The following is a 25,400-nucleotide window of genomic DNA, read 5'->3' on the forward strand; positions in this document are numbered from 1 at the left end:
ACGCATTATCCTGCCCATGTAATTGTAACTCCTCTGTACAGCATGTTCACAAATAAAATTAAATTAAAAAAAAGAAATCTAATAACAACAGATGCTGGAGGGGATGTGGTCAGAAGAGAACCCTACTTCATTGTTGGTGGGAGTGTAAACTTGTTCAACCACTTTGGAAAGCAGTATGGAGGTTCCTCAAAAGACTCCACATAGAGCTCCCTTATGACCCAGCAATCCCACTTTTGGGCATTTACCCCAAATGATCACAAATAAGACCATACTAAAGCTACAAGCACAACTATGTTTATTGCAGCATTATTTACCATAGCTAAGATATGGAACCAACCCAGATGGCCCTCAATAAATGAATGTATCAAGAAAATGTGATACACACACACACACACACACACACACACACACATACATAATGGAATTCTATGCTTCCATCAGAAATAATGACACCATTCTATTTTGTTGGGAAGTGGAAAGAACTTAGGAAAAAAATTATATTAAGTGAAGCAAGCCAGACCCAAAGAAATGTACGTCCCATTATTTCCCTTATTTGCAATAATATGTCTGGGATAATATTGTCAAATGAGCAGAAAAGCTCAAAAATTATGTACATATAATCACCATACAAGATGATACTAAGTGAAATTTCTCCAGGATATGAACACCAGAGGTTTTTCTTTGTTGTTTTTAATGTCTATGCAATTTTTTGTTTCATTTGTATGTTCTTCCCTCTATGGAATATCCCTTGTTGTCACTGTACTTGATTTTGGTACCCTGCATCTTGTATATACATTTATCTAATTTGGGGAGGGGAAGGGGAACAACAAAATGCTGAAACAAGGACACAGGATGACCCGATGCAACAATGATACTCACAAGACACCATGTTGGAAACAAACTTTACAACTTTGGTGGGGGCAAGAGGGGGATAGGAATGAGGGTGGTGGGGGAAGAAAGGGATAGTAGGAGAAAAACAAAGGAGCGGGTAACAATGCTGGACAAGAAATGTGCTCATTGCCTTACTCATGTAACTGTAACCCCCCTGCACAGCATCTTTACCATAAAATAAAAGTTAAAAATAGTCAGATGAGTGGGTGTGATGGCTCACACCTCTCGCTATGTGGGAGGAAGGGATTTGGAGAACCCCTGCTTTGTTTCAACTCATGCCTGTTAGCCCAGCTACGGGGCAAGTACAATGGCTGTGCACTATGGCCCTCTTTCCTGTTATCTCAGTGATGAGAGGGAAGCACAGTAGGAGGATTACAGTGGAGGCTGGCTCCTTCACAAACATCAATACCTCATCTCACAAATCCCTAACACCAAAGGGCTCAAGTGGTAGAGAACCAGCCTCAAAAGTTCAGTGCCCTGAGTTCAACCGCCAGTCCCGTCAAAACAGAACAAAACACTGGTAATTATGCTAGATTACTTTAATGATATAGATACTTCATGATATTAAATATTCTACGTACCTCTTTGCCAAATCTTCTGCTATACAAGGAAATAACAACTCGGTTTTTGTGTGCTTGGTTTACAAGGTTTTCCTCATTTTTTCCTTCAAAGCTTTTAGATGCATGTGCTCGATGTGCAATTCATGAAGGAAAAAAGCCATGTTTTATTTATGTGCTATTAACTTCTGAATTTAATGAGCACAAGATATGAAGAAATTAAATATGATGGTGGAAATATTCCCTTATTTCTGAAGCAGTTTTGATAGGAATTTAATTTGTACTATGCATAAAAGAAATGGCTTATTTTAGAAACTTATAAAAAAGTTATCAGGCTATTTAGTGTGAGCTTAAAAGCCAAAGTTTACGTTAGGTTAATTTAAAAATAAGCCCTTGGTTGAGGTGAAGAAAATCATGTTTTATTTGGGGGTTATAAATAAATGCAAAGTGATGAGATCTTTAAGGACAAATATAAATTACTAATGACCTACACTGTCATCCTACAATATCATTGACCTTTGAGCTTTGTAAAACATGAATGTTGTTTAATTATGATTTTCATGATATCAACAGGAAGTAATAGGAAATAGAATCATAAAGGAATGTTATCTTTCCTCTACCACAAGAAAGAGGGAAGAATTTCTTTAGATTTCGAACTGACAATTACATAGAGTTTAAAGGGCACTTTTAAAAGTAGTTAATTCAGATCACGTTTGTGTCAAGGAAAACAGAAGCCTAGACAGTTTAATTTGTATTTTCCCTACACCAAAATATACTTTAGTAATTGGGAAATGACTAGGATTTAGATGTTCCCACTCTCAACTACTGCTTCTCTAACTGCTGCTCCCACACTTTATTTATTTATTTAGGCCAGTCCTGGGGCTTGAACTCTGGACATGGGCCCTGTCCCTGAGCTTCTTTTGTTCAAAGCTAGTATTCTACTACTTGAGCCACAGTGCCATTTTTTTTTTAGCTTTTTGAGTAGTTTATTGGAGATAAGAATCTCACAGACTTTCCTGCCCAGGTTAGCTTTGAACTCTGATCCTCATATCTCAGCCTCCTGAGTAGCTAGAACTACAGGCGTGAGCCACCAGTGCTTTTATTTTTATGCTCTGTATTTGTTAGTCTTCCCAGGGAAGTGTGGATTAGCTTCTGGGCTAATCATTGATTTGATCCATGCCTATGGAATACTTATTAAGTGTCCTTAAGTTCAGAAGATAAAAGTGAATAAAGTTAGTGAAAATTGCTCACATCTCAGAGCTAAATGTGGGGGGGTGTAAATTATAGTAAGCATATATGTAAGATTGAAATTAAATAGCATACATGATATAAAAATGATTGACAGTGTGAGAAATAATATACAGGGAAAAAGCTATGCAAGATGTATGTCATGTTTCCATCATGGTGACAAAATACTTAAGATAGACAACTTATAAAGAGTAAAGGAGCCAGGTGCCAGTGGCTCAAGCTTGTAATCCTAGCCACTCAGCAGGCTGAGATTCGAGGATCGTATTTGAAGACTACCCTGGGCAGGAAAGTTGATGAGACTCTTATCTACAATAAACTACTCAGAAAAAAGCTGGAAGTGGCACTGTAGCTCGAGTGGTTAGAACACTAGCCTTGAGCAAAAGGAATTCATGGATGGAGCCAAGGCCTTGAAATCAAGCTCTAGTTCTGAAAAAAAAGAAGAAAAAAAAGAATAATAAAGGCTTATTTGGGCTCAACCTTTCAGTGTGTAGTCTGATGACTTGCTACTTTCAGTCCATTGTAAACATTCTTTATGATCTGTGTAATGGAACAAAGTTGCTCTTTTCATAGTAGCGAGAAAACAAAGACAAGAGAGAAAAAGGATCCAGGAACTTGCAATTCTTCTATGTCCATATACCCAGTGTCCTAATATCTCCCATTAGGCCCCACTTTCTAAAGGATCTACCACCTCCCAAAAGTACCACCTGTTGGCCACCAAGCCTTTAGTGCATGAACCTTTGGGGAATGTTCAAGATCAGAACTTTATCAGAAGGGAAGGCCATGTTACTAAATCCTGCTGTCTGTAGAAAATGTCCCTAAGAATGTGGTATCATGACAAGGACTTGGAAGATGTCAAGGAATAAGCATGCTCTCTGTAATAGGATTCCTCACACTCTGCCTGTGCTACTTCCTTTTGCATGTATTGTGATCCACCCATTAGATTGTAAGTACTTGCCTGTACCTCAGGCCAATGGTTCTCACATCCTGTGTTATCACTGAACACAATACCGTCTTCTCATTATGACCCTCTCATCTTTATTCCTTTTGTAGATGCTGGGACTAGGACTTGTCTTGAATGCAAGGTCTTGAGCACTCACTTTGCTTTTCCACTCAAACCTAGTGCTCTACTACTTGAGCCACTTCTCTAATTCCAGCTTTTTGCTGGTAATGGCAGGTAATAGTCTCATGGCCTTTTCTGCTCAAACTGGCTAAGAACCTTGATTCTTAGAACTCAGCCTCCTGAGTAGTTAGGAGGCACCAGCTCGTGGCATGTTTATTCCTTTTATGACCCAGGTGGCCTTTTCAAGGTCTGTTCTATTAGTCTCATATGATGCTCCCACCAATACTGTGAAAGAAACAGTACTTTCTATTCATTATATTCTACCTCTTGTAATGCCTATTTGGAAAACAAAGGCTGGGAAGAGGTGACTGGACATATGGAGCTCCCAGAGCTCCCACATGTCCAGGCCACTTGGGACCAATGCTGTGTTCTTTCTCCAGTACCCTAGCCTTTTCTAATGGACTGCTACAGGCTTCATAGGTCTACAAAATCTTAGGAACAAGATTTTGAGAAGAACAAGAACAAATCTAAGCAATGGTGATAGGAGAAGGGGCCTACTGAAAGGATTGAAAAGCAGATTAATAATAATTGCAACATGGCATACAAATGTGTATTTGGTCTCCTTTTTCATTATCTTCAGGTAGTTGGAAAAAGGGGGTTCAAGTCTATATATCAGCTTATGAGTATGATGCATCTCAGTCAATGTCACCCCATCCATCTTTCTCAACCTACCCCTCATCCCTCACCACCCCCCCACACACACCAAGTTACTTGGTTATCATCTTGGGTCTAATCTTTTGACCTCTTCACCATATCTTGCACTTATACCTTAGTTCATGATGCATCATGGTTCTTTCTTTTTTTTTTTTTTTGTCGATGGTGGAGCTTGAACTCTGGGCCTGGCTGCTGTTCTTGAGCTCTTCAGCTCAAGGCTAGCTCTCTACCACTTGAGCCACAGAACCACTTCCTGCTTTCTGGTGGTTAATTGTAGATAAGAGTCTCATTGACTTTCATGCCCAGAATGGCTTTGAACTGCGATCCTCATATCTCAGCCTCCTGGATAGAGAGGATTACAGGCGTGAGCCACCGGTACCTGGCTGTATCAAAGTTCTTGTAGACACTGGTCCTTCATTCTAGGACTTTCCCATTGAATAATACATTTTTAGTATAGACTGCCTTTTATTATAGACTGCCTATTATTATTAGACTTCCATTTTTATCATAGTCTCAGGTATTCTTTTTCAGAAGCACAAAAAGGACCAAGACATAAAGTCTCAAGATCATTTGTTGAATGACACCATTTACATTCTCCCTTTGTTTGATCATTGTTCTAGTGTAGTAATATTTCAGAATCTCCACTGAGAGCAAGATAATGCCATATTGATTTTGTATCTTCTTAAAACCATATGCAGCAATGCAGTCAATACATATTATGCCTATCAGTTCAAGGATCCAATGGCAAATTTCTCCTCTACTTCTAAAACCAAGATGAAGAATCAGCCAGAAGAAGAATTTGTTTTTAGATGGGAGTCTCACTATGTTATCCCAGCTAGAACTCCTGGGATCAAGTGATCTTCAGCCTCTTGAGTAGCTGGGACTATAGGTATGTACACTGTGCTCAGTTTCATACAAACAAAAAATTGATGCTCTCTGGAATTACTGAACTTAGCATCAACCAGCAAATTGAGAGGCTGGCACATGGATTATTCACAGTAGCACCAGTTCCTGTTTCAGCCTCAAGAACTATCCCAGGTGCCACATGTCCTCTTAGATGGCCAGAAACAGATCAAAAAGTAAAATCCTAAAGTTAGGAAACATCCAACGTTTCGGCTGGATCACTGTCTCAAACATGGAGATCTTCACCTTATTTGCTAAGAGGAAGTGCTGAAGAAGGGCTTGGCAGTATGAATTCAGGTAACCTGAGAATCATTAGTGACAAACGGTCTATGATTTTGAGCCACTGTGACACAGTAGTTCTCCAACTTCAGTGACCATCAGAATTCCCTACTAAAACACATGGTATTAGTGCTTATTCCAGAGTCTCTGACTCAGTCGATTTGTTACAGGATCTGCGATTTCACATGTCTACATTCCTAGGTGATGTTCGTATGTTTGGACTAAGGAATGCACTCTGAGAACTTCTGTTTTAGATCAGTACTTCTAGAGTTGGGAGTATGCTGTCAAATCATTTGGAGAATGTGTTAAAAACTATATTTAAGTTTTTCACTTGGCAAATGCAAGTGTACTTCTGTAAGTTCCCAGGAGACTGCGGGGAGCTCCAGTGTTGACCACCCATGATTTACACACTGCTTCAGAGATAACAAAGGCAGATTTCATCTGCAGTGAAAGGTGGTGGATTCTAACAAGAGTGCTCCTAATTTGGGAGTAACGTTTTCGTTGTTCTTTCTAAGCGGAAAGACAAGTGAAAGTGCTAGATTCATCTGTTAGAATCCAAGTCATTTTCATCATCCTTAAGACCTGTAAAGGAGTTCTGAGATGGCTGCACCGCAGGTTACTTTCCTATAGATTACGCTAGAGGCCAAGCAAACTGCCTTCTCTTTCTATCGCTGCCTTGGAGGGAGGCAGCAGACAAGCTGGAGAGCACAGACTTTTGCTGGCTTGGTAGGCTATTCATCTGCCGGAAGGACCTGACTGGAAAAAGAAAGCTACTCCATAGGGCTGTCGACCTTCCTCCTGGGATCTCAGCAGATCCTAAGGAACAGCTGCTTTTCCTCCCAAGTGGCTTCCCATATGTCATTGCAGCACCAGGGCCACACCCTCACTCTGAACATCAGGCCTCTGGGAGGGATTGTGAAATGCCATGGGGCATGGTTCGACCAGAATGCAGAGGACATCAGCATCCATCTCCTGCTCAACAAAGCTTGACAGTACAGTCTTCTTGTGAGACTGGGAAGAGGTGAGACTGTGAACAGAGTTCAACTGGCTACAGCCCAGGCCATTCAGAATTAGAATGAGAGGAAATCCACAGGGTGAATAAAACCTGAAGGTAGGGTTGGAATCACAACCACTTCTGGTTGTGAAACAGGAGCTTCTGCCATGTCATTGAAATGCTCAATGGTACTGATGTTTTTGGAGAGTAGTTACAGGCTGTCACACAAGCTTTCCCAGTAAGTACCATTGAGGTTTCCATAGCATGAGATGCTATGGTCAAGATCCTAACAGAAGGACCATAAACTTGACTTATATCCAGTGAGTTTTGAGTTCATTTGATTAATAATAAATGATATACATGGTATAGGTCAAGAATTTGGTTTTTCAGAAAGTTCTAGACATTTGTAGTATAGGCCATTTCCACTCAGAAGCAAGTAGCTAGAATTCTCATATGAAGCCACAAAAGATACTAAAAGATACAAAAGAGATTCAAGACATCTGTTTGTTTAGGAAGAAGTCCTAGAAATCTACTAGTGAAAGTCCAGTCTAGCAAACAGCAAAAGGGTAGAAAAAGCCACCTCCATGATGCATTAGGACCTTGTTGCTCACAATGTGGTTCAAAAACAACATCACTATTGTCTCGAGTTTTGATACCCTTTGTCTTTTATATAAGTTTATCTAATTTGAGGAAGGGAAGGAACCACAACATCACTGTTGTCTCTAATTTTGATTTCTATACACTTTGTCTTATATATAAGTTTATCTAATTTTAGGAAATGAAGGAATCACAGTAGGGTCAAGGAGTGAACCAATTCAGCCGGGATACTCACTAGACACTATGTTGGAAATGAACTTTACAACTTGTGGTGGAGGGGAAAGCAGGCAAAAATAAAGGAGGGGGTAACACTTTTCAAAAGAAATGTACTCATTACCTGACTTATGTAACTGTAACCTCTCTGAACATCCCTTTTAAGATATAATTTGAATTTTTTAAATCACAATGCTCGATAGGAAATGGATTCATTACCTTACTCATGTAACTGCCACCCCTCTGTGCAGTAACTTCACAATAAAAAATATCTATTAAAAATCACTGATATCATCTAGGAAGCAAGAAGAAAATGTACAGTATTAAGTCTTTCCGACAGAACCAGAATGGGCATTTTAGTGAGATCTGCAAGTACTCCAAAGTTTGGGAAGCAGAGAAATAGTATGATGGAAGGGGAATTAGGGGAAGGGAAAGTGGGAGAAAAATGAGGGAGGAGGTAACAAGTTCGACAAGAAATGTACTCACTACCTTACATATGCAACTGTAACCCCTCTGTGCATCACCTTGACAATCAAATTAATTTAAAAAAAGAGATTCTGCTAACCTGAGCTGCCTACTACAGTAGCCAAGATATAGAACATCCTCACAAAGGCAGTGTAGATGATGCTCAGCAATTTAGTTCTAAAGCATATTTTCCATAGGATCAATTACAGACACAGTTAATGAGTAGAATGCATTAGAATACCTCATGTCTACAATCGGCTTGCCATGGTGAGTGTAGACTAAACACATATATACCAGTTGTGAAACATCTGGTATATAAAATAGCATAGCATAATTTAAGATAATTTTTAAACAAATGCCACAGTGATTAATTGAGAGTATCCATCTGATCCTTTGTTTAGGGCTATATTTTAGGACCAATTTTACAGTACAGAGTTTTAGTTAAATTCTTGAAATGCCTTCTTTTTGCCTATTGAAATTGTTTTATAAAATGTGTTGACTTCACATTAGTATATGCTTTGGCTACATTCAATTTTTGGCAAATGTCCTCAGTTTTTCTTTGGAACAACAAATGAAACTTAGATAAAGTTGTTACATTGCAGATTGAGTTCATGGTCGACTAACAAGGGAATTAAAGAGTCCAATTAAGCATAGGCTAAGCTTGTGTCCTCCAAACTCTGTTGACATTCCTGAATTCATGCAATATGCTCATCAGACATTTGTAGTACAGGTATAATGTCAGTGGTTCTTGAACTGTGGTCCTCAGACCAACATCAGTATCATCTGGGAAATATTAGAAATACACACTTAGGTCTGACTCCTACAAAAAGAGAAGCTCTGATGTGAGACCCAGAAACTTTTGTTTTACCAAGAGTTACAACAGATTCCAACACAGAATAAACAGTGTGAGAAGCACACATTTGAGCTACACTCAACAGAAAATTTCAGGCTTTGGAATTTCCTACTAACTGGAGATTTGGATATGGCAATAACTTCATACTATTAATCATAGTGATTTTACATCAAATTATAACCCCCAAATTTATTAGGAAATGAATGGGTGATGAAATTGAACAATTACAATCAGAGATGTTATATATTAGATTTCACAAAACAACACATTAAAGTTTTGACATAATAGGAGAAACAACAGCAGCAGATCCCAGGAATCTGCATTACAATGTGACTTACCAATATGGCCTTGGACTGGAGTAAAATCAACATAACTGGTTCACCCAATTATTAAAGACTTGTAAATTATAATCAAATCAATTATGCGAGGATGTCTAAAACAGAAAGCACTTTTCCAACAGTGAAATTATTATTTGTATGTCGTCATCTACTTTAGAAAAATCATGAAAGCCTAAGTCTCTCTTTTAGAATAAAAATGTACTTCATAACAAACAGAATCACAAAAGCACAAGTCAAAGCATGAAAGTCAAAATAAATGCCCCTGGGCTTACTTTCTAAAAATCACCATTTAAGAAATGTTTAGAAGCTCTTATTCTTTTTGAGTGTACTTATTACAGAAGACAATAACATCATACAGAAAATAACCTAATTAATTAAAATAACCATTTTTCAGTCACTTTTTTTTGGCGGGGGGGGCGGGGAAGACAAAAATGTCTGCCTATGAAAACCTAAAGTATTAAAGAACAGCTACTTCAGCCAGTGAGCCAGTGGCTCATTCCTATAATCCTAGTGAATGGAGAGGCTAAGATCTGAGGATCATAGTTCAAAGCCAGCCCAGGCAGGAAAGTCCATGAACCTCTGATCTCCAATAAAGTATTCAGAAAAAGCTGGAAGTGGCACTGTGGCACTAGCCTTGAGCACAAAGAGGCTTGGGGATAGTGCCCAGGATCTGAGTTCAAGCCTCAGGGCCAGCAACAAAACAAAATAAACAAAACAAAAAAACAGTTACCAAATTCTTATAAAAATGAAGTTTTATGAACTATTTTTCAAAATGTGATAGCTAGTTGTGATCTTCCATATGATTTCTTGTTTATTTTATATATATCTATTAAGAGTTAGAATTACATTTAGGTTGATTATATTCAACATCCATGACTTTGTGTCAGGAAAGACTTAATAACTTCAATTTAAGATGAATACTGAGCATTCATCATTATTGAAACATTCCTTGTCAACAGAATCATGCATTAAAGCCAAATTCTATGTCAAGGACTCATCTTCTGATTATTTCACTTGACTTACCCCCAGGAAAGCATCTACTATAAACACTGCCAATGGGTCCAGAACTGTCCATAGTCCCATAGTAATGATGAGCTTTGACAAGGCGTCTGGACAAAAGGCAAACAGTAGCTGACAGCCCCATCTGATCAGAACCAACAGAAATATGATTGTGTTCAGCATGAAAGGCCCCAATGCAACCACAGCCAGCTCTTCTCCCACATGAAGTGAAGATGTTGGGTAGCAAAGTTCAACTGTGTAGAGCAAAAAGTGAAATCTGGAGAAAAACAAAGCAAATTATTGACATACAAACAAGAACTGAACAAAAATGTCAGGTGTACGAACCAATTTAAATGACTGTGTTTTGTTATTTTAATAAAAAATAGCGTAAACATGATATTTAATAGTACACCAAAATTAAATGTTAGAACCTTCATCTTTTCCTAAACCCTTACTACTACCCGAAATTATAATAATCAAGGAAAAGGCAAATTCTACCCCATTTGTTGTTCTTGTACAGGAACCAAGGAATGATATTAGCATAGAAGGTGTGCCAGCTTTAGCCACTAAGCAGAAGAGTTTATATGAGCACTTTGATATAATTAATAATATTTGTCAGTAGAAAAATTTACATGCAAAATATACTAGTGAACTCTATATGGAGTCAATATCTAATAGAAATGAGAATAGATATAAATCCAATGATTCTTTTACTTTTTTTATTGTGTGCAGTACTGGGATTTGAACTCAGAGTCTATTGCTTTTGCTTGGCTTTTTCACTCATAGCTGGTACTCTATCACTTACGCTACATCTTGACTTCTGGGTTTTGCTGGTTAATTGGAAATAGGAATGATGGAAAGGATGACACTGGCCAAGATGTATTGTACTGGTAACATGAATTCCAGAATTGAAATTCCTTGTACTTAATAATAATAAATAAATATTTTTAAAGAAAAGAATAGTCTTTTCAGTTTATCTATCTGGACTAGATTTGAACCTTGGTCCTCACCTATTAGCCTCTTGAGTAGCTATAATTAGAGGCATGAGCCACCAACACCTGGCTAAATCTAATTATTCTTCAGAATTTTAGTGCAGGTGATTAATTTTGCCGATGGTTTCCCTGGCTGGACTCCTGCCATCACTAACAACCCAAATTTTATATTAATGAGCTGATCTGATACAGCTAAAGCCTCATGGTTTAAATCCACCCCAAGCCCAGTAACTCCAGCAACCTTGACCAGGCTTTGATAGTGTCTTCCTGAGCAAATAAGACTTAAATTTACTTTGTATTTTCTCTCCCCTGAATTCAAGCCTGTTAGAGCTGTTTCAAAACCAATCCTGTTTGCACATTTTTCTCACCAGTGCTCTGCTGAAAATGTTATTCATTTTGTATGTATATTCCTTCACTGTTTCTTCTAAGGAATTTTATGCTTATTTTAACATTGTTGTGAACATCAAATACAATAATGTATGTACGTTTCTTAGCACACTGCCTGACACAGAATGAAGGCAAAATAAATGCTCATTGTTGGTGTTGTTGCTTTTTCTCACAGTTAAGATATTGCATGATTCAAGTCAGGACACCAGACAATAGCCAGAAAAAATATTGTAGCTTAAGAAACTGGGTAAACTTGACTGTTAGGCTACTTTTGATGAAGTATCTAAATTGACAAAGGGATGGGAGGGAGAAAATGGAGAGAACAAAGGAAGGGGTGACTGACATTGACCAAGAAGCATTGCACTTACAACCTGACTTAAAGAATTGTAACCCCTATGTACAACTACTTAATAACAATAATTTAAAAAAGATTTATTTTCAGTTTTATTTAAGGAATAACTAGTAAAAAATGGACTTCCTTTTTAGTAAAGAATAAAGTAGTTAATGGAAAAGTACATGTAATATTTGTATTTTCTGCTTTGGAAATCTTACAAACAACTAAAAAAGAAACAAAAAATTAAGGGAGGTAAGGAATATTCATGCAATGATTTCTCCTTAAAAATGCAATCATTTTGGTAAACACAAGTTTTTATGTTCTATAACATATATAGTTATTTATGATTTAATAAGGTTACCCAAAGCCTTATGTGTATATATGCACATATATAAACATGTATTTATTTTCATAGTCTTAGGTATTTTATAATACTAATTGGAAATATGTACATTATTTAATTGATATCCAAACCATCTTCAATTGAGAAAATGAATTTTACTTGTACTGTTACCTATCTGTCTGTCTATGATGTGTACAGAATCATGTTTATAGAGTGATAACCTTTAAAATGTCATCTTTCCCACAGGATAATGGCCCAGAAAGCTGCCTAGGTTTGAGTTTGGTAATTGTGTGAATTCAATCATTTTGTAGAAAAAGCAATTTTTGCTTCTCTGAGTACGGGTAATAAATCAGACTTACGTTACTTCTAAAATACCCTCAGCCTAAGTCACTCAGATAAAATCAAAATGGAATAAACCATTGTTGCTTAAATTCCTTTCTGGATCCTACTCAAATAGTAGAACATATTTGAATCTGCTAAATTTTAAATAAATATGAATGCCCCAGTTATGTTTTGTATACACCGAACCAACCACTAGATGAGACCATAAGTGTGATAGAAGTCCTAGCTCCCAGATAAAGACATGTTTGTCATTTCAAATCATACCTGTAATACAGGTCTCTCGTAAAAGGATGGGAGAGAGATTTTGTACTTTTATTTGCCTTATCAGGATGAAAATACATTCCATTGACTTTCAGGGGAAAGCACTCACTTTGTAACTGGAGTGGAAATGGCCTGGAGGAAAAGCCACTGGCCAAGGTAATGCAGGTAGAGCCTGAGGAGCCAGACAGAAGCCATCAACAGAATAATGTACCAGAAGCTCTGGCTTTGCCATTGGGCTACCTCAAGCTCCGCACACAATGTCACCAGTGCAAAATGAAGACCCTTGAAAAGTTCCCTGGGTCCAGCACTATCTGCAACTGAAGCATGCCCACAAAGAAAGGAAAAACACTATCAATTCTGGGCTTCTAGCTTCACCCCAAAGGAAATGCTCCAGCAACAACAATGAAGATAGAATGGAATTTCCAACAACGTTGGGTTCAAAAGATATGAACTTAAACCTTTAACACAGTTAATTTGAAAAACAAAACAAGAAATAAGAAGCAATGGCAAGAATATTGGGCAGTAGGAATCCTTGTGTATTATTAATGGGAATATGAAAAGCTACCACTATGGAAAACTATGGCATCTACCCTCAAATTACATATAACACAGCCAAGTACATATGGTCCATAGAATGCACTTCTAAATATATATCAAAAGGAATTGAAACCAGAGCATTACAAGTGGTATCTGCACACAGTGCCAGTGGCTCAAACCTGTAGTTGTAGCTACTCAGGAGACTGAGATCTGAGGATCACGGTTCAAAGCCAGCCAGGGCAGGAATGTCTGTGAGACTCATCCCAATTAACCACCAGAAAACCAGAAGTGGTGCTGTGGCTCAAGGGGTAGAATACTTACTTGCCTTGAGCTGAAGAGCTGAGGGACAGAGTGCCCAGGCCCCAAGTTAAAGACCCATGACCACCACCAACAACAAAAAAAAGTGGTATCTGTACATTTTGCATTAATCACAATGACCAGGATTGTGAAGAAAATAAAATTGCTCATTGTTTAATAAAAGAAGATACACAGTATCCATACAATAGAATATTATTCAGCTCTACAAAAAAGAAAGAAATTCTGCCAAAAACTAAAGGAATGTGCTTTGAGGATATTATGCTAAGAAATAACTGTCTCAAAAGACAAATATTACATGATTCAGCTTATATGAAATATCTATAATAGTTAAAAATCAGAGGAGTGGGAAATGGTTGGGTGGTTTCTTAGGTCTAAAAGAGAAAACAAGGAAGCTACTGTTTAATGAGTTTTAGGTTTGCAGGATGAAAAAGTTCTGGAAAATGGTTACATAGCAATATGGATACCCTTACCACTAAACTATACATTCAAATTTGGTTAAGGTAGTAAACTGTTATATCTTATGGAATTAAGTTTTAAAAAGAAACATGGATAAATGCCCAAAAATGGAATGGCTGGGTCATGGGAGAGCTCTATGTATAGTCTTTTTTTTTCTTTTTTTTTGTCAGTTGTGGGGCTTGAACTCTGGGCTTGGGCGCTGTACCTATGCTCTCCAGCTCAAGGCAACTGCTCTACCACTTGAGCCACAGTGCCACTTCTGGTTTTCTAGTGGTTTATTGGAGATAAGAGTCTCACAGATTTTCCTGCCTGGGCTGGCTTTGAACCGCTATTCTCAGATCTCAGCCTCCTGAGAAGCTAGGATTACAGGCGTGAGCCACAGGAGCCTGGATATGTGTAGTCTTTTGAGGAACCTCCTTACTGCTTTCAAAGTGGTTGGAAGTTTACACTCCCACCAACAATGCAGTAGGGTTCCCTTTTGGCTACAACCCCTCCAGCAGCTGTTGTTATTAGAGTTCTTGATTTTAGCCATTCTAACTGGGATGAGATAGAATCTCAGTGTTGTTTTGATTTGCGTTTCTTTTATGGCCAGAGAAGTTGAGCATTTTTTCATGTGTCTATTGGCCATTCTGATAGGGACACAAGAGGTTTTATCTTTCTTGCTGTTGTTTTTAATGTACTTATAATGTATTATGTGATTGTTTTGTTTCTTTTTCACGTTCTTCCCTGATGGTATAACTCCTATTTTCACTGTATTTGATGTCGGTGCTCTGCCATCTTTTACATACATTTTTCTAATTAGGGGAGGGGAAGGGCAACAACAAAATGCAGAAATAAGGATACAGGCTGACCCATTGTAACACTGAGGTGTAGAAGACACTATGTTGAAAATGAATTTTACAACTTCAGGGTGGGGGAAGGGAGAATTTGGGGAGGTGGGGAGGGATGGGATGGCTGGGGAAAAACAAAGGAGAGGGTAACAATGCTCAACGCAAATGTATTCATTACTCATGTAACTGTAACCCCTCTGTACAGTATCTTTACAATAAAAAATATACTAAAAAACATGGAAACACGTCCCTTTTTAACTAATATTTTATTTTATTATAAAAGTGATGTACCGAAGGGTTGCAGTTACATAACAATGAGTTTAGGTTTTAGAAAAAATAAAAATCTAGAAGATATTCTTTCTGGTCTCATCTGCCTACACGTATCATTCTTTACCCAGATGAGATTTATTTGCTTACAACATGTTAGAAATCATTTGTTTCCTATTCAGAATTAAAGTGAGTTATAAATATGCAATTAAGATGCATGAATGAGAATTCTAATATCTAAATTGTAGTTTTGTGAGAAAGCAGAGGCTACCTGAAAATAAGTGTGCAATCAGGAATCATTCTCCTTAAACAGGCAGAGGTAACAAAATGTAGATTTTCCATGAAATAGAGTCTTAAAGCTCCAGGACCTGGCTGACATATAATTCCTGTCTTAACTCTTTCCTTATAGAAAAAGAAGATAGTCACTGTATCCACATCCCAGGTCAGCATGATGAATAGGTCACAGATGGAAAACATTTTAAACAGTGTTATAATGGCTATAATGATGATATACTCACAAAACAGTAAATAATCTGTTACATCTGCCTTTCTTTTTTTCTAATACTTTTCAGTGCTGCTTTACAATAGGCTGGCTTCCAGCACATCCAAGAAATGTAGAAAATCTGTCGAAATGATATGTTTGCTTTATATTTTATATATGTATGTGTGTGTGTGTGTGGCTTTGCAAATGCTCTTTATTCAATTGAAGCAGCACAAATAAAAAAATCATCCCTATATTTCGTGTTCTATTAAATGAAGAATCAATCTTCATAAAAATGGGGCTCCAAATTCCTGGATTCATTTTTCCTAGTTCTATTTTTGAAATATTTTTTCCTAGAACAATTCAGTCAATTCCTCACACGAAACCAGTTCTAATCATAAACATATTACTGAAAGAGAAATGAGTGACTGAGCAGTAGTTCAGCGACTTTGTGATGAACCACAGCAGTGCTTGGGAGCAAAAACAGAAATGGAATCCATGGGCATGCTCTGAAGCTTTTACGTAAGAAAGCTCATCACCCTCTGAAGACTGTCAGTGCTGATGACAGTTGTGCCAAAGGAAGAGATGGTAACTTGTGGAAACATGAGTCTGACAATAGAATGTCAACAAGCAGAAGAAATCCCACAACCATGACTGCAGCCTCTTGGTCCTCTTAGACCTCTTAAAGAAACACCCAGTATGAAACTGACAGTCTCTTTTAGTTGTTCTTTGTATTTTCCCATGAAGCATCACTTAACCCCAAACCAGTCTTTGTACAAGCATGTGCTTTTCAATTACACCAATGAGGAGCAAGGAAACAGGAAGCAGATTCCCTAGGGGTTTTGGTTAGCTAACGTGATACAGAGGCACTAGGTCTCTTATGGAAGGATCCCAGAATGCCTCACTGCATTACCATCACGTGAAATGAAACCCAGAACTTTCTACACTGCTGAAGCAAAATGTCCTGCACATGATCTGTTCTTCAGTTCATTCTTATGTCATTGCTTTTGCTGCTTCAAAGGCAAGAGGTAATCAAATGCAGCTTTGCTATTGTGTTGTTTGCAAAAACCTGGAAATTCTCAAATGATGCAAAACTGAAAAGACAGTAGCTTCTTTGACCTTTGCAAATTTCCTCTCTTGTTCTCATACCAGTCAACACAAATGACTCAGCAGTTGAAGAACTTACATAGAGAAACCTCTGTAAAGTCATACCATTAGCTTTGCCAATGAAATGTCCCTACCCACACGCAGAAACACATATTTGTTCGTCAGACCATTGAGTTAGGGACAGATAACACTAAATATTCACTAGCTATCATTTCTCTCTAATGCAAAATGCTCCTTTATCTTCTTCCTTGCCAATACAATTCAATAATTGGCTTTCATTTGATTAGTAGTAGAAACTATGCCATTTGGATTCAGAAATTCAGAGGAAAAAAAATCTTGAATCTATTCTTCTTGTGAAGTTTCAACAGTATTATACTGCTCAGTTAGAAATTAAAAGACTTAGCTGATATTAGATCATGACAAGAGATTAAAGTTCATTAATGTAACGAAGCTAGTCAGATATAGTTTTAAAAACAGTTCGTAGATGGTAACAAAGATGTCAGTTCTTTTCTTATGATCCTTTCAAATTTGTTCCTAAAATCTCATTGTGGGCTTATATAGTATTACATTTGCAACTGTCTCTCCATATATTGTTCTTAAACCATCGTTCATTCAAAAGAATTCTGCTTCCATCTTTCAAAATGGTCTTGAAAGAGACAATATTTTTACTGTTGTAAGCACACAAGGCACATTATATAATGCAGTGCCATTGTAGAATATGTCCATCCACACTTCCACCACGCTTTCCTTCCTGTGTCATCTTTCTTGGTTACATACAAAGACCATGAGCATCAAAAGGATAATAAATGGTCTCTGCCACTGGGCTGTGTAATATGTATAGTGGGAATTGATTTGTTGGTTATGAAGGAAACTATAGAGCACACAGATCACTGCAAAATCACATTGAGGCCAGCAGCGACTCCTGAGTTCATGCAGACAGCTCCTCTCTTGCTTGCGGGGTAAGTCGCCAGAGGCAGAGAAGAATTGAGAGGTCATCCACTATTCAGCTATTAAATGAAACCTATTTCTCTGAACTTCAGCCACATTTCCTATGACATACATATATCCCCTTTCAGGCCCAGTCCTTATAGAGACTTGAAATCAAACGAGATTTCTATGATCCATCAGCGTGATGATAATAGTATGAGAAAAAAAGACTAAAATTGCCTTCGTGGTGGGGAGAAGCATGAAATACATCCTTAAATACATCTTCTATGGTGAGCAGAAATCCTCAGGAATTTGTGTAGAATACTCATTACTGAATAACTAGAAACTTATTTTTAGTTTAAAATTATTACCAATAGATGGCACTAAAATTTCCATATTTTCCTCTTCTGGAGTAACCAAATATGTAACATATTTTGATTAAGTTTTCCTAAAAAATAGGATTATCAATAAGTATTTTATGCGGGTACCTTTATTTTCTACTGCATGCCATTCATCTGTAGGCTTTGTGAATATAGGTATATCCTAGGTGGTTCTTTAACTGAGCTCATTCAGCATTTAAAATAACCACTAAAACGAGGATGCTGAGGACCATGCACAGACCATGTCAGACTTCTGTTGGATAAGACCTCATTATGTCCTCTCAAACCTTTTGAAAAGCAGAGCAAAAGCTCAAATCATTTCAGTGTCTTGCCCCAGATTAACACAATTAGTGTAACAAAGAGCTTTCAAACTGCATTTTTCTGCCTTTCCATTTAGGACTCCTTGTCATCACTTACTGAATCACTGTCACAGGAAACCTCAGGACCAATAAAGTCTAAAATATTGTCAATACCTTTCCCTGAAATCTGCCAAAACAAAATGCAGAACAAACAAACAAAAGCAAGTGCTTCTTCCTTTGCAATGCTGGTTCAATTAAATACAACTAACTCACTCAGTAGCTCACATGAGAGCCCCTGAAAATATACCATGCCTTCATCTCTGGAGCTTGCAATTGTGTGAATTAGCAGAAGACGGAATTGAAGTTGCAAAAGAATAGGGCTTAAAATAAGGAGATTTTTCTAGATTATTTGGGTGAATTTAGTGTAGACATAAAGGTCCCTAAAGATTGAAAGAGAGAAGCAGAAAAGACAACGCAATAAGCGATGGCAATAGGAGAAGGCCCTGGCTGAAATCTGTCACCTTTGAAGGTATAGATTACTAAGGATTGAGCACACACTCTAGAAACTGAATAAAGCAAAGAAACACTTTCCATAGACTCTCCAGAAAGTCTGAAGCCCTACGGGACCCCCTGATTTCAGTCAATAAGATAGGTTTCAGACTTCAGATCTCCAGGACTTTGCAATAATAATAAAGCTGTATCACCTTGTAAGTTTGTCTTGCCAGTTACAAGTTGTCTTATAATGCATAAATATAGCCTGAACAGTTTTTCACAGCACCGACAGGATAGTAATACAGTGTATAGATTCTCATTGTGGAACAGCATTATCATTCCTGCACAGAATTTTTAGTATAGTGATAGAGACAGATGAATAAAGAATTACATAACTGGAAGAATAGGAAGGGGCGACATTGACAAAGAAGCACTGTACTCATAAACTGACTTATGAAATTGTAACCCTTTTGAACATCTAAGTCAGAAGAAGGAGGAGGAGGAGGAGGGGGAAGAGGAGGAGGAAGAGGAGGAGGAGAGAGGAAGGGTTACCTAAAATACTGTGTGAGATTTGCTGTGGCAGTGCTTTGATATGATCATGTATCAAGTGCTAGAAGAAAACACAGGACACATTATTATCTCATATGGGGTCAATGAAAACTTCTCTCTGAGCTCTCTGAAGTGAAGAGGAATCAGACAAATGACAATGGAGAGAGATCAGCAAGAAAGTTTCCAGAGAGGTGCAGCTCCATCTTCCTGCAGGCCTCAAAATAGTAAAGTTGAGTTTCTCAAACCAGAAATTGAACTAGCTGAAGAAAAAAACCAACTGGGGAAGGACCATGACTGAGTATGACATGAGGAGGTAGAAAGCCAGAGCTGAGGGAGGGACCTGGCCACTGTATGCCATGTCCAGGGGTGGAGCCTCCAGCTAGGCACCTTCAGAACCCTTAGAGTGTTTGGCAGGTAGGACAGGGAAAATCTTTAGGATTTGTGTTTGGGGAACATTACAGTGGCTGTGTGGTTGTAGTGGCTGCAATGCCAGGACTCAGACTCCAGAGGAGGAAGGGTGCTAGTCCATGTAACAATTTACCAGGAGTGCTCAGCCCAAAGCAGAATTAGAAGCTGCTCAGATGAAAGCAGTGTTTTCTGATCTACAAGAGGGACTACCATTGCCATCATAGCATTACAATCTATTGGATATTGTAAGTAATCTGTAACAACAAGACTTAAAGCATATGGCTGGATGTGTGTAGGTTCTATACAGATACTATAACATTTTATATAAGGAAGGGGATCCTCCAAGGAGTTTGGTTTCTGTAAGAGATCCCATTACCAATTCCCCATGGATACCAAATGATAATTATAATCGAAGTTACTCAGATGGTAGAAATCAGAGGATTGAGTTTCATAGCCAGCCCAGGTAGACAAATCCGAGAGACACTTAGATGAAGTAGACCAGCAAAAAAAAAAAAAAAACAAGACAAAACAGAAGTGGAGCTGTGGCTCAAGTGGTAGAGTGCTAGCCTTAAGCAAAAGAAGTTCAGAGACAGTGCCCAGGCCCTGCCTCAAGACCAGCATGCATACACACACACACACACACACTCACAATATTGTGACTCTTTGGTCGATTTGGTCACTTAATATAATTTACAAAAAAGTTCAATTTACAATAAATGTCTCTAATTAAGTTAAAAGATTTTTGAAAATTGCTAAATCTTAGTGGTAATATTACCAGTACTGATGATGTTGCAAATAAACTTTACAGCTCCCAGGGTTGGGGGAAGGGAGGAGTTGGAGAGGTGGGGAGGGAAGAGATTTTAGGGGTTAACAAAGGAGGGGGTAATAATGCTTGATAAGAAATGTACTCATTACCTTACTCATGTAACCATAACCCCTTTGTACAATATCTTCACAATAAAAAATATATATTAAAAAAGAAAAATAAAAGCACACTTCAAAACAGTCACCACTTGAAGCACAGATGACTAACACACACAGAACAATCTGCCATTTTACAAATAAATCTTTTGTTTGCTAAGTTTTAGAACATTCACTTTGCTTGATTGCTCAATACAATTTTCTTTAAACAGTATGAAATTGTAAGTACTGGGTACAATAATAGAATGCACCTACTTTTCCAAGAGAAATTTCCTTACAGATGGATGTGGGTAAACAGAACTGTTGCTTCATGTTAATTAAGATATATGAGAAATTGGGACAAGGCATTCCTGGACTGAACAATTACAGCACCTTGCCTTCTGGCTTTAGGAAGTCACTTAACTTTGTATTCAATCTATTAGTAAGAAAGAGAGCACTTACCTTGCTGATGTTTGCCTGGCCTAATTAGTTACAGTGTTTACAAAGCACTTCATAAGGGAAACTAGCTAAGTACTTTATGCATAATGGAAGTTTTATTAATAACTGAGGCAATAATAGAAAAGCAGTTAGCTTTGAAAACAATTACATTGATGAGCTGTGTGATAATACATAAGCAATATACTACAAGATTAACCAAAACAAAATTTCAATGTTTAATTAGCCAAAGGAATGCTATCAGGAGCTTACCAAGCTTTATATAAACCTGCCTCAACAGAAGGGTGAGGGAAGGCAGAGCTAAAACAGGCTGGAAGTTGAGATACAAGTTTGAATCTTGACTCCTTCTTTACAGGTCCCAAAATGCAAATGTAACCTGAATCACTGAAAATACCAGGTATATTGAAAACGAGAGAGAGAATATGTTGTAGTATACATATGGTTTTAAACAAGTGTTAACAAACTATTGTTGTATATGGAGTACACTGTAATGCTCAGATTTGGGGATAGCATTTAAGTTTGATATTCTTAGCAAAATGTGGACTGATCAAATACATTTGCACTTCTCACATTAGGCCATCCCAACAGAACAGTCTAATTCGGTTACAATTCAAGATAAATTGGGCTGGGAAGGTAGCTCAGTGGTAGAATGCTTGCCTTGCAAGCATGAGGCCTTGGGTTTGATTCCTCAGCACCACATTATCAGAAAAGGCTGGAAATGGCACTGTGGCTCAAGTGGTAGAGTGCTAGCCTTGAGCTGAAGAGCTGAGGGACAGCGCCCAGACCCAAAGTTCAGGCCCCACAATAGACAAACAAACAAACAAACAAATTCAAGGTAAATTGATAAAGAGAACATATTAGGAGAGCCATAAGCAAATGATAGTAAGAATTCTAAGGCATTACTTCCTCGTTTGGTCAGTTTCTGTAATGTGAGCAACTCATACTACTGTACAAGAAGGTTTTCATTTAACTGATTTGCATTGAAATGATTTGAAATGAAAATGCACATAAGCCATGTGTTTTACTCAGTGATATATACATTCGATGTGTATCAAAAGAAAGATATAGGTGGACACCAGCGGCTCTTGCCTGTAAACCTGTCTAATCCACTGAGGTCTAAAAATGACAATTTGAAACCAGCCCAGGTAGGAAGTTCATGAGACTCATATCTCCGAAGAACCACTAAAAAGCCAAAAATGGAGCTGGGCTCAATGCTAGAGTGCCAGCCTTGACTGAAAAAGCCAAGCAAAAAGCACAGACCCTGAGTTCAAGTCCCAGTACCAACACACAATACAAAAAAAAGAAAACTACATGACAAATTTTGTAATTGGGGCTGGGAAGGTGGCTCAGTGGTAGAGTGCTTGCCTTGCATGCATGAGGCCCTGGGTTCAATTCCTCAGCACCACATAAGCAAAAGGAGAAAAGCTGGAAGTGGTGCTGTGGCTCAAGTGGTAGAGTGCTAGCCTTGAGCTGAAGAGCTGAGGGACAGCGCCCAGGCCCAGAGTTCAGGCCCCACAACCGGACCCAAAAAAAAAAAAATTTGTAATGACTTACTTTAAAAGTACCCATTGCAAAGAGGCTATGTGCACCTGAATAAAATATTTGACCTCTTTAAAACATTGCCTATTTTAAAGATTAGTGGTGGCAGTATTTTCACAATATAAAAAAGAAAAAAGAAAAAATTTAAAAAAGAAAAAAATAAAGATGAGTGATGGGAAATGTAAAAGAGCATAAACCATACTATTAGTTTGTATTTGTCTTGCAGTAAGTACTCAAACTTAGAAAATACATTTATTTTATCACTATCGTCAGTAATGATAATAATATTGATAGTATTTTATTAAAATAAAAATAATCTAAATTTCACCATCTGCACTGCTTACAGACATGTTCTTGCTATAAAAATCAAGTCCAAATTTTTCCATTTCTGTCAAGAGAAGTTTTAGCAATTACTAATCTGTAACTTATTTATAAAATTCTAAATAAATATTGAAAATAGAGGGAAATACATCCACATAACTTAATGCAATGAGATAAGTAAGGTATTAATTCTTTCCCTTTCTAATTTAATCCGGAGTTGTTTTATTTAGTCATTCATTATAAAAACTAATTTGTGTTGATGGCTCTGAGGAAATCTAGAAAGCAAGGAGCTAATTAAGTCCATTCGACATAATTTTTGAGTCTCTGTATCAATACATATGTTCACACACATTTGAACATCTACGCAAAGCTCAATATTAGAGGACGTTTCTAGAAATAGACTTACCATGATGTCTCCTTTGCTGAGCCCTTTGCCCTAGGCAAACAAATGTAACCTTTAAGCCACAATTCCAAAGGAACCATAGATCACACACAGTACAGAACTGAGCTAGAATGTCACAAATTTATGATCAGGAGAGGAAATTAGAAGCTGACCTGTTTCATTGTGAACATAGCATACTGTTGGTAGAAGATATTCAGGAAGCTTTTACTTTCATAAGCCAAAAATAAAAAAATAAATCCTCTATAAAATATTCAAATAGTAGTTGCCTTTTTATAAATAATTTCGCATCTTCATAGTCATATTTGAAGGATATTTTTATAAATGATTTTCTTATACCTATTCTTCCAAAAACCATTTTCAGGGTGTTGCTTAGTAATAGAGTACTTCGCTAACATATGCTAGACTCTGAGCTTGACCCTCAATACTGGGAAAAGAAACAAACAGGAGGTTTTTTTTTAAAACATATTGTCAAAATGTTCCAAGAATGACACTTCTTCTGGCAGAGGAACTTGATGTAACCTGATGGTGCCTCTGGTTTAAAGTTCCGGGTCAAGAGATGAGAATGGTTCCCCTCAGGAAAGCAAGACCTGTAGAATTACACAGACCGAAGCTGTTGGGTCAGGAAATACAAATTCTCCAAGCACTATCACTAGGAGGAATTCCAAGTGATTGTCATATCTACTTTCATCTCTGAACTCCCAATTGTTCTATGTACGGAGGAGGCACAGCATAGTATGGTTCCAGTAGATCTAATTCCTCATCTTCCCAGGGTGACATTTCAAGCCGGCACCTCATTTCATCTGTATATCCAGGTTGTAAGTATCTGGGTGGCGGGAAGTATATCAAAATTAGCAGCTCCCATGTCCACAGCTGCATCTTCTTTGTCTCTTACAATGCTCTGGAGCAGTGTTGCAAAACTTCTGAGTTAATGATCAAACACTTGGTAAATTTTCAGATAATTATCCTGGCCATGGTCCAGTTGGCAATAAATGGTATTCTGGATCTGGAATGTGTGTTGATTCCCATCAAGCTGACTTATCTCTTCCAAGGTGGAAAAAAACATAGTGTAGTCTACCAATTGTCCGATTTGGTCTCTGAGCATTTATTTCTCTTGATGATGGATTAGATATTTGATAGCAGCAGCTAGTATAGATTGAAGGGAGTAGAAACCGGTATCGTTAGGCTGATACATAAATCTCATTTCTGCCCTCATGCTATTTGGTCCTTCAATGCACCGTGCCAGCAACCAAGATGTATTATAATAGAAAATTGACTGATATTAAATAGTTATTTTTGTCAATTTACTTTTTAGTCTCTCCGTCAGGGAATTTGCGACTTGTAAGAGAATAGTCGCAGTGATCCATGATTTTTTTTTCTGTCGTTCCAGTTACAAACAGTCCACCATGATCAAAACATATCAGACGGAAATTTGCAGAAGGTAACAACTTATGAGTTTAGATGGTGTGCCATTCGAAATAGCATGATGGAATCTTGCATGATTCCATTCTCAGGTGGTGCAAGTCATCCTTTGATCCACTGCATCCATGCTGTAGGTGCTACCTGACTGCCTAGTGGTCACTAAGTCATCTCCATTATCAGCTGAGACAGATGGGGGGGGAACCAGCGATGGCTCTGTGCTACAGTATGACCATGGAGAAAAATACTCTGCACCAAACAACTGAGTATCTTAATCCAGCCATACCTGAAACCAGAAGAATACCCTTTCTCAGTATTCTATCATTAGCCATTTCTTCGTTTTTGTTTTTGATTTAATTTAGATACAAAATTGTCATTTTGACCAAAAAAAATATGTTACAAAGCAGCATACTGGTAGCTATACATGTCATCCTAACAACTCAGGAGGCTGAGATCTGTGGATTGCGGTAAGAAGCCAACTCCAAGAGTCCTTGAGGCTCTTATCTCCAATTAATTACCCACAAAGCTGGAAGTAAAGCAGTGG

The 25,400-nt window shown here is 37.8% G+C and overlaps 1 protein-coding gene across 1 annotated transcript in view; it reads right to left on the bottom strand.

Moving 5' to 3' along the window:
* The window catches only part of Ofcc1 (orofacial cleft 1 candidate 1), a 262,066-nt gene that overhangs the window by 76,230 nt on the left and 160,436 nt on the right, over positions 1 to 25,400 (bottom strand). The window contains 2 exon segments of the mRNA XM_013016629.1: positions 10,136 to 10,388; positions 12,880 to 13,077. Of these exon segments, the coding sequence (XP_012872083.1) occupies positions 10,136 to 10,388; positions 12,880 to 13,077 (451 nt within the window).

This window comes from Dipodomys ordii, unplaced genomic scaffold (genome assembly GCF_000151885.1).
Source record: "Dipodomys ordii isolate 6190 unplaced genomic scaffold, Dord_2.0 Scaffold32, whole genome shotgun sequence".
Lineage (NCBI taxonomy): Eukaryota > Metazoa > Chordata > Mammalia > Rodentia > Heteromyidae > Dipodomys > Dipodomys ordii.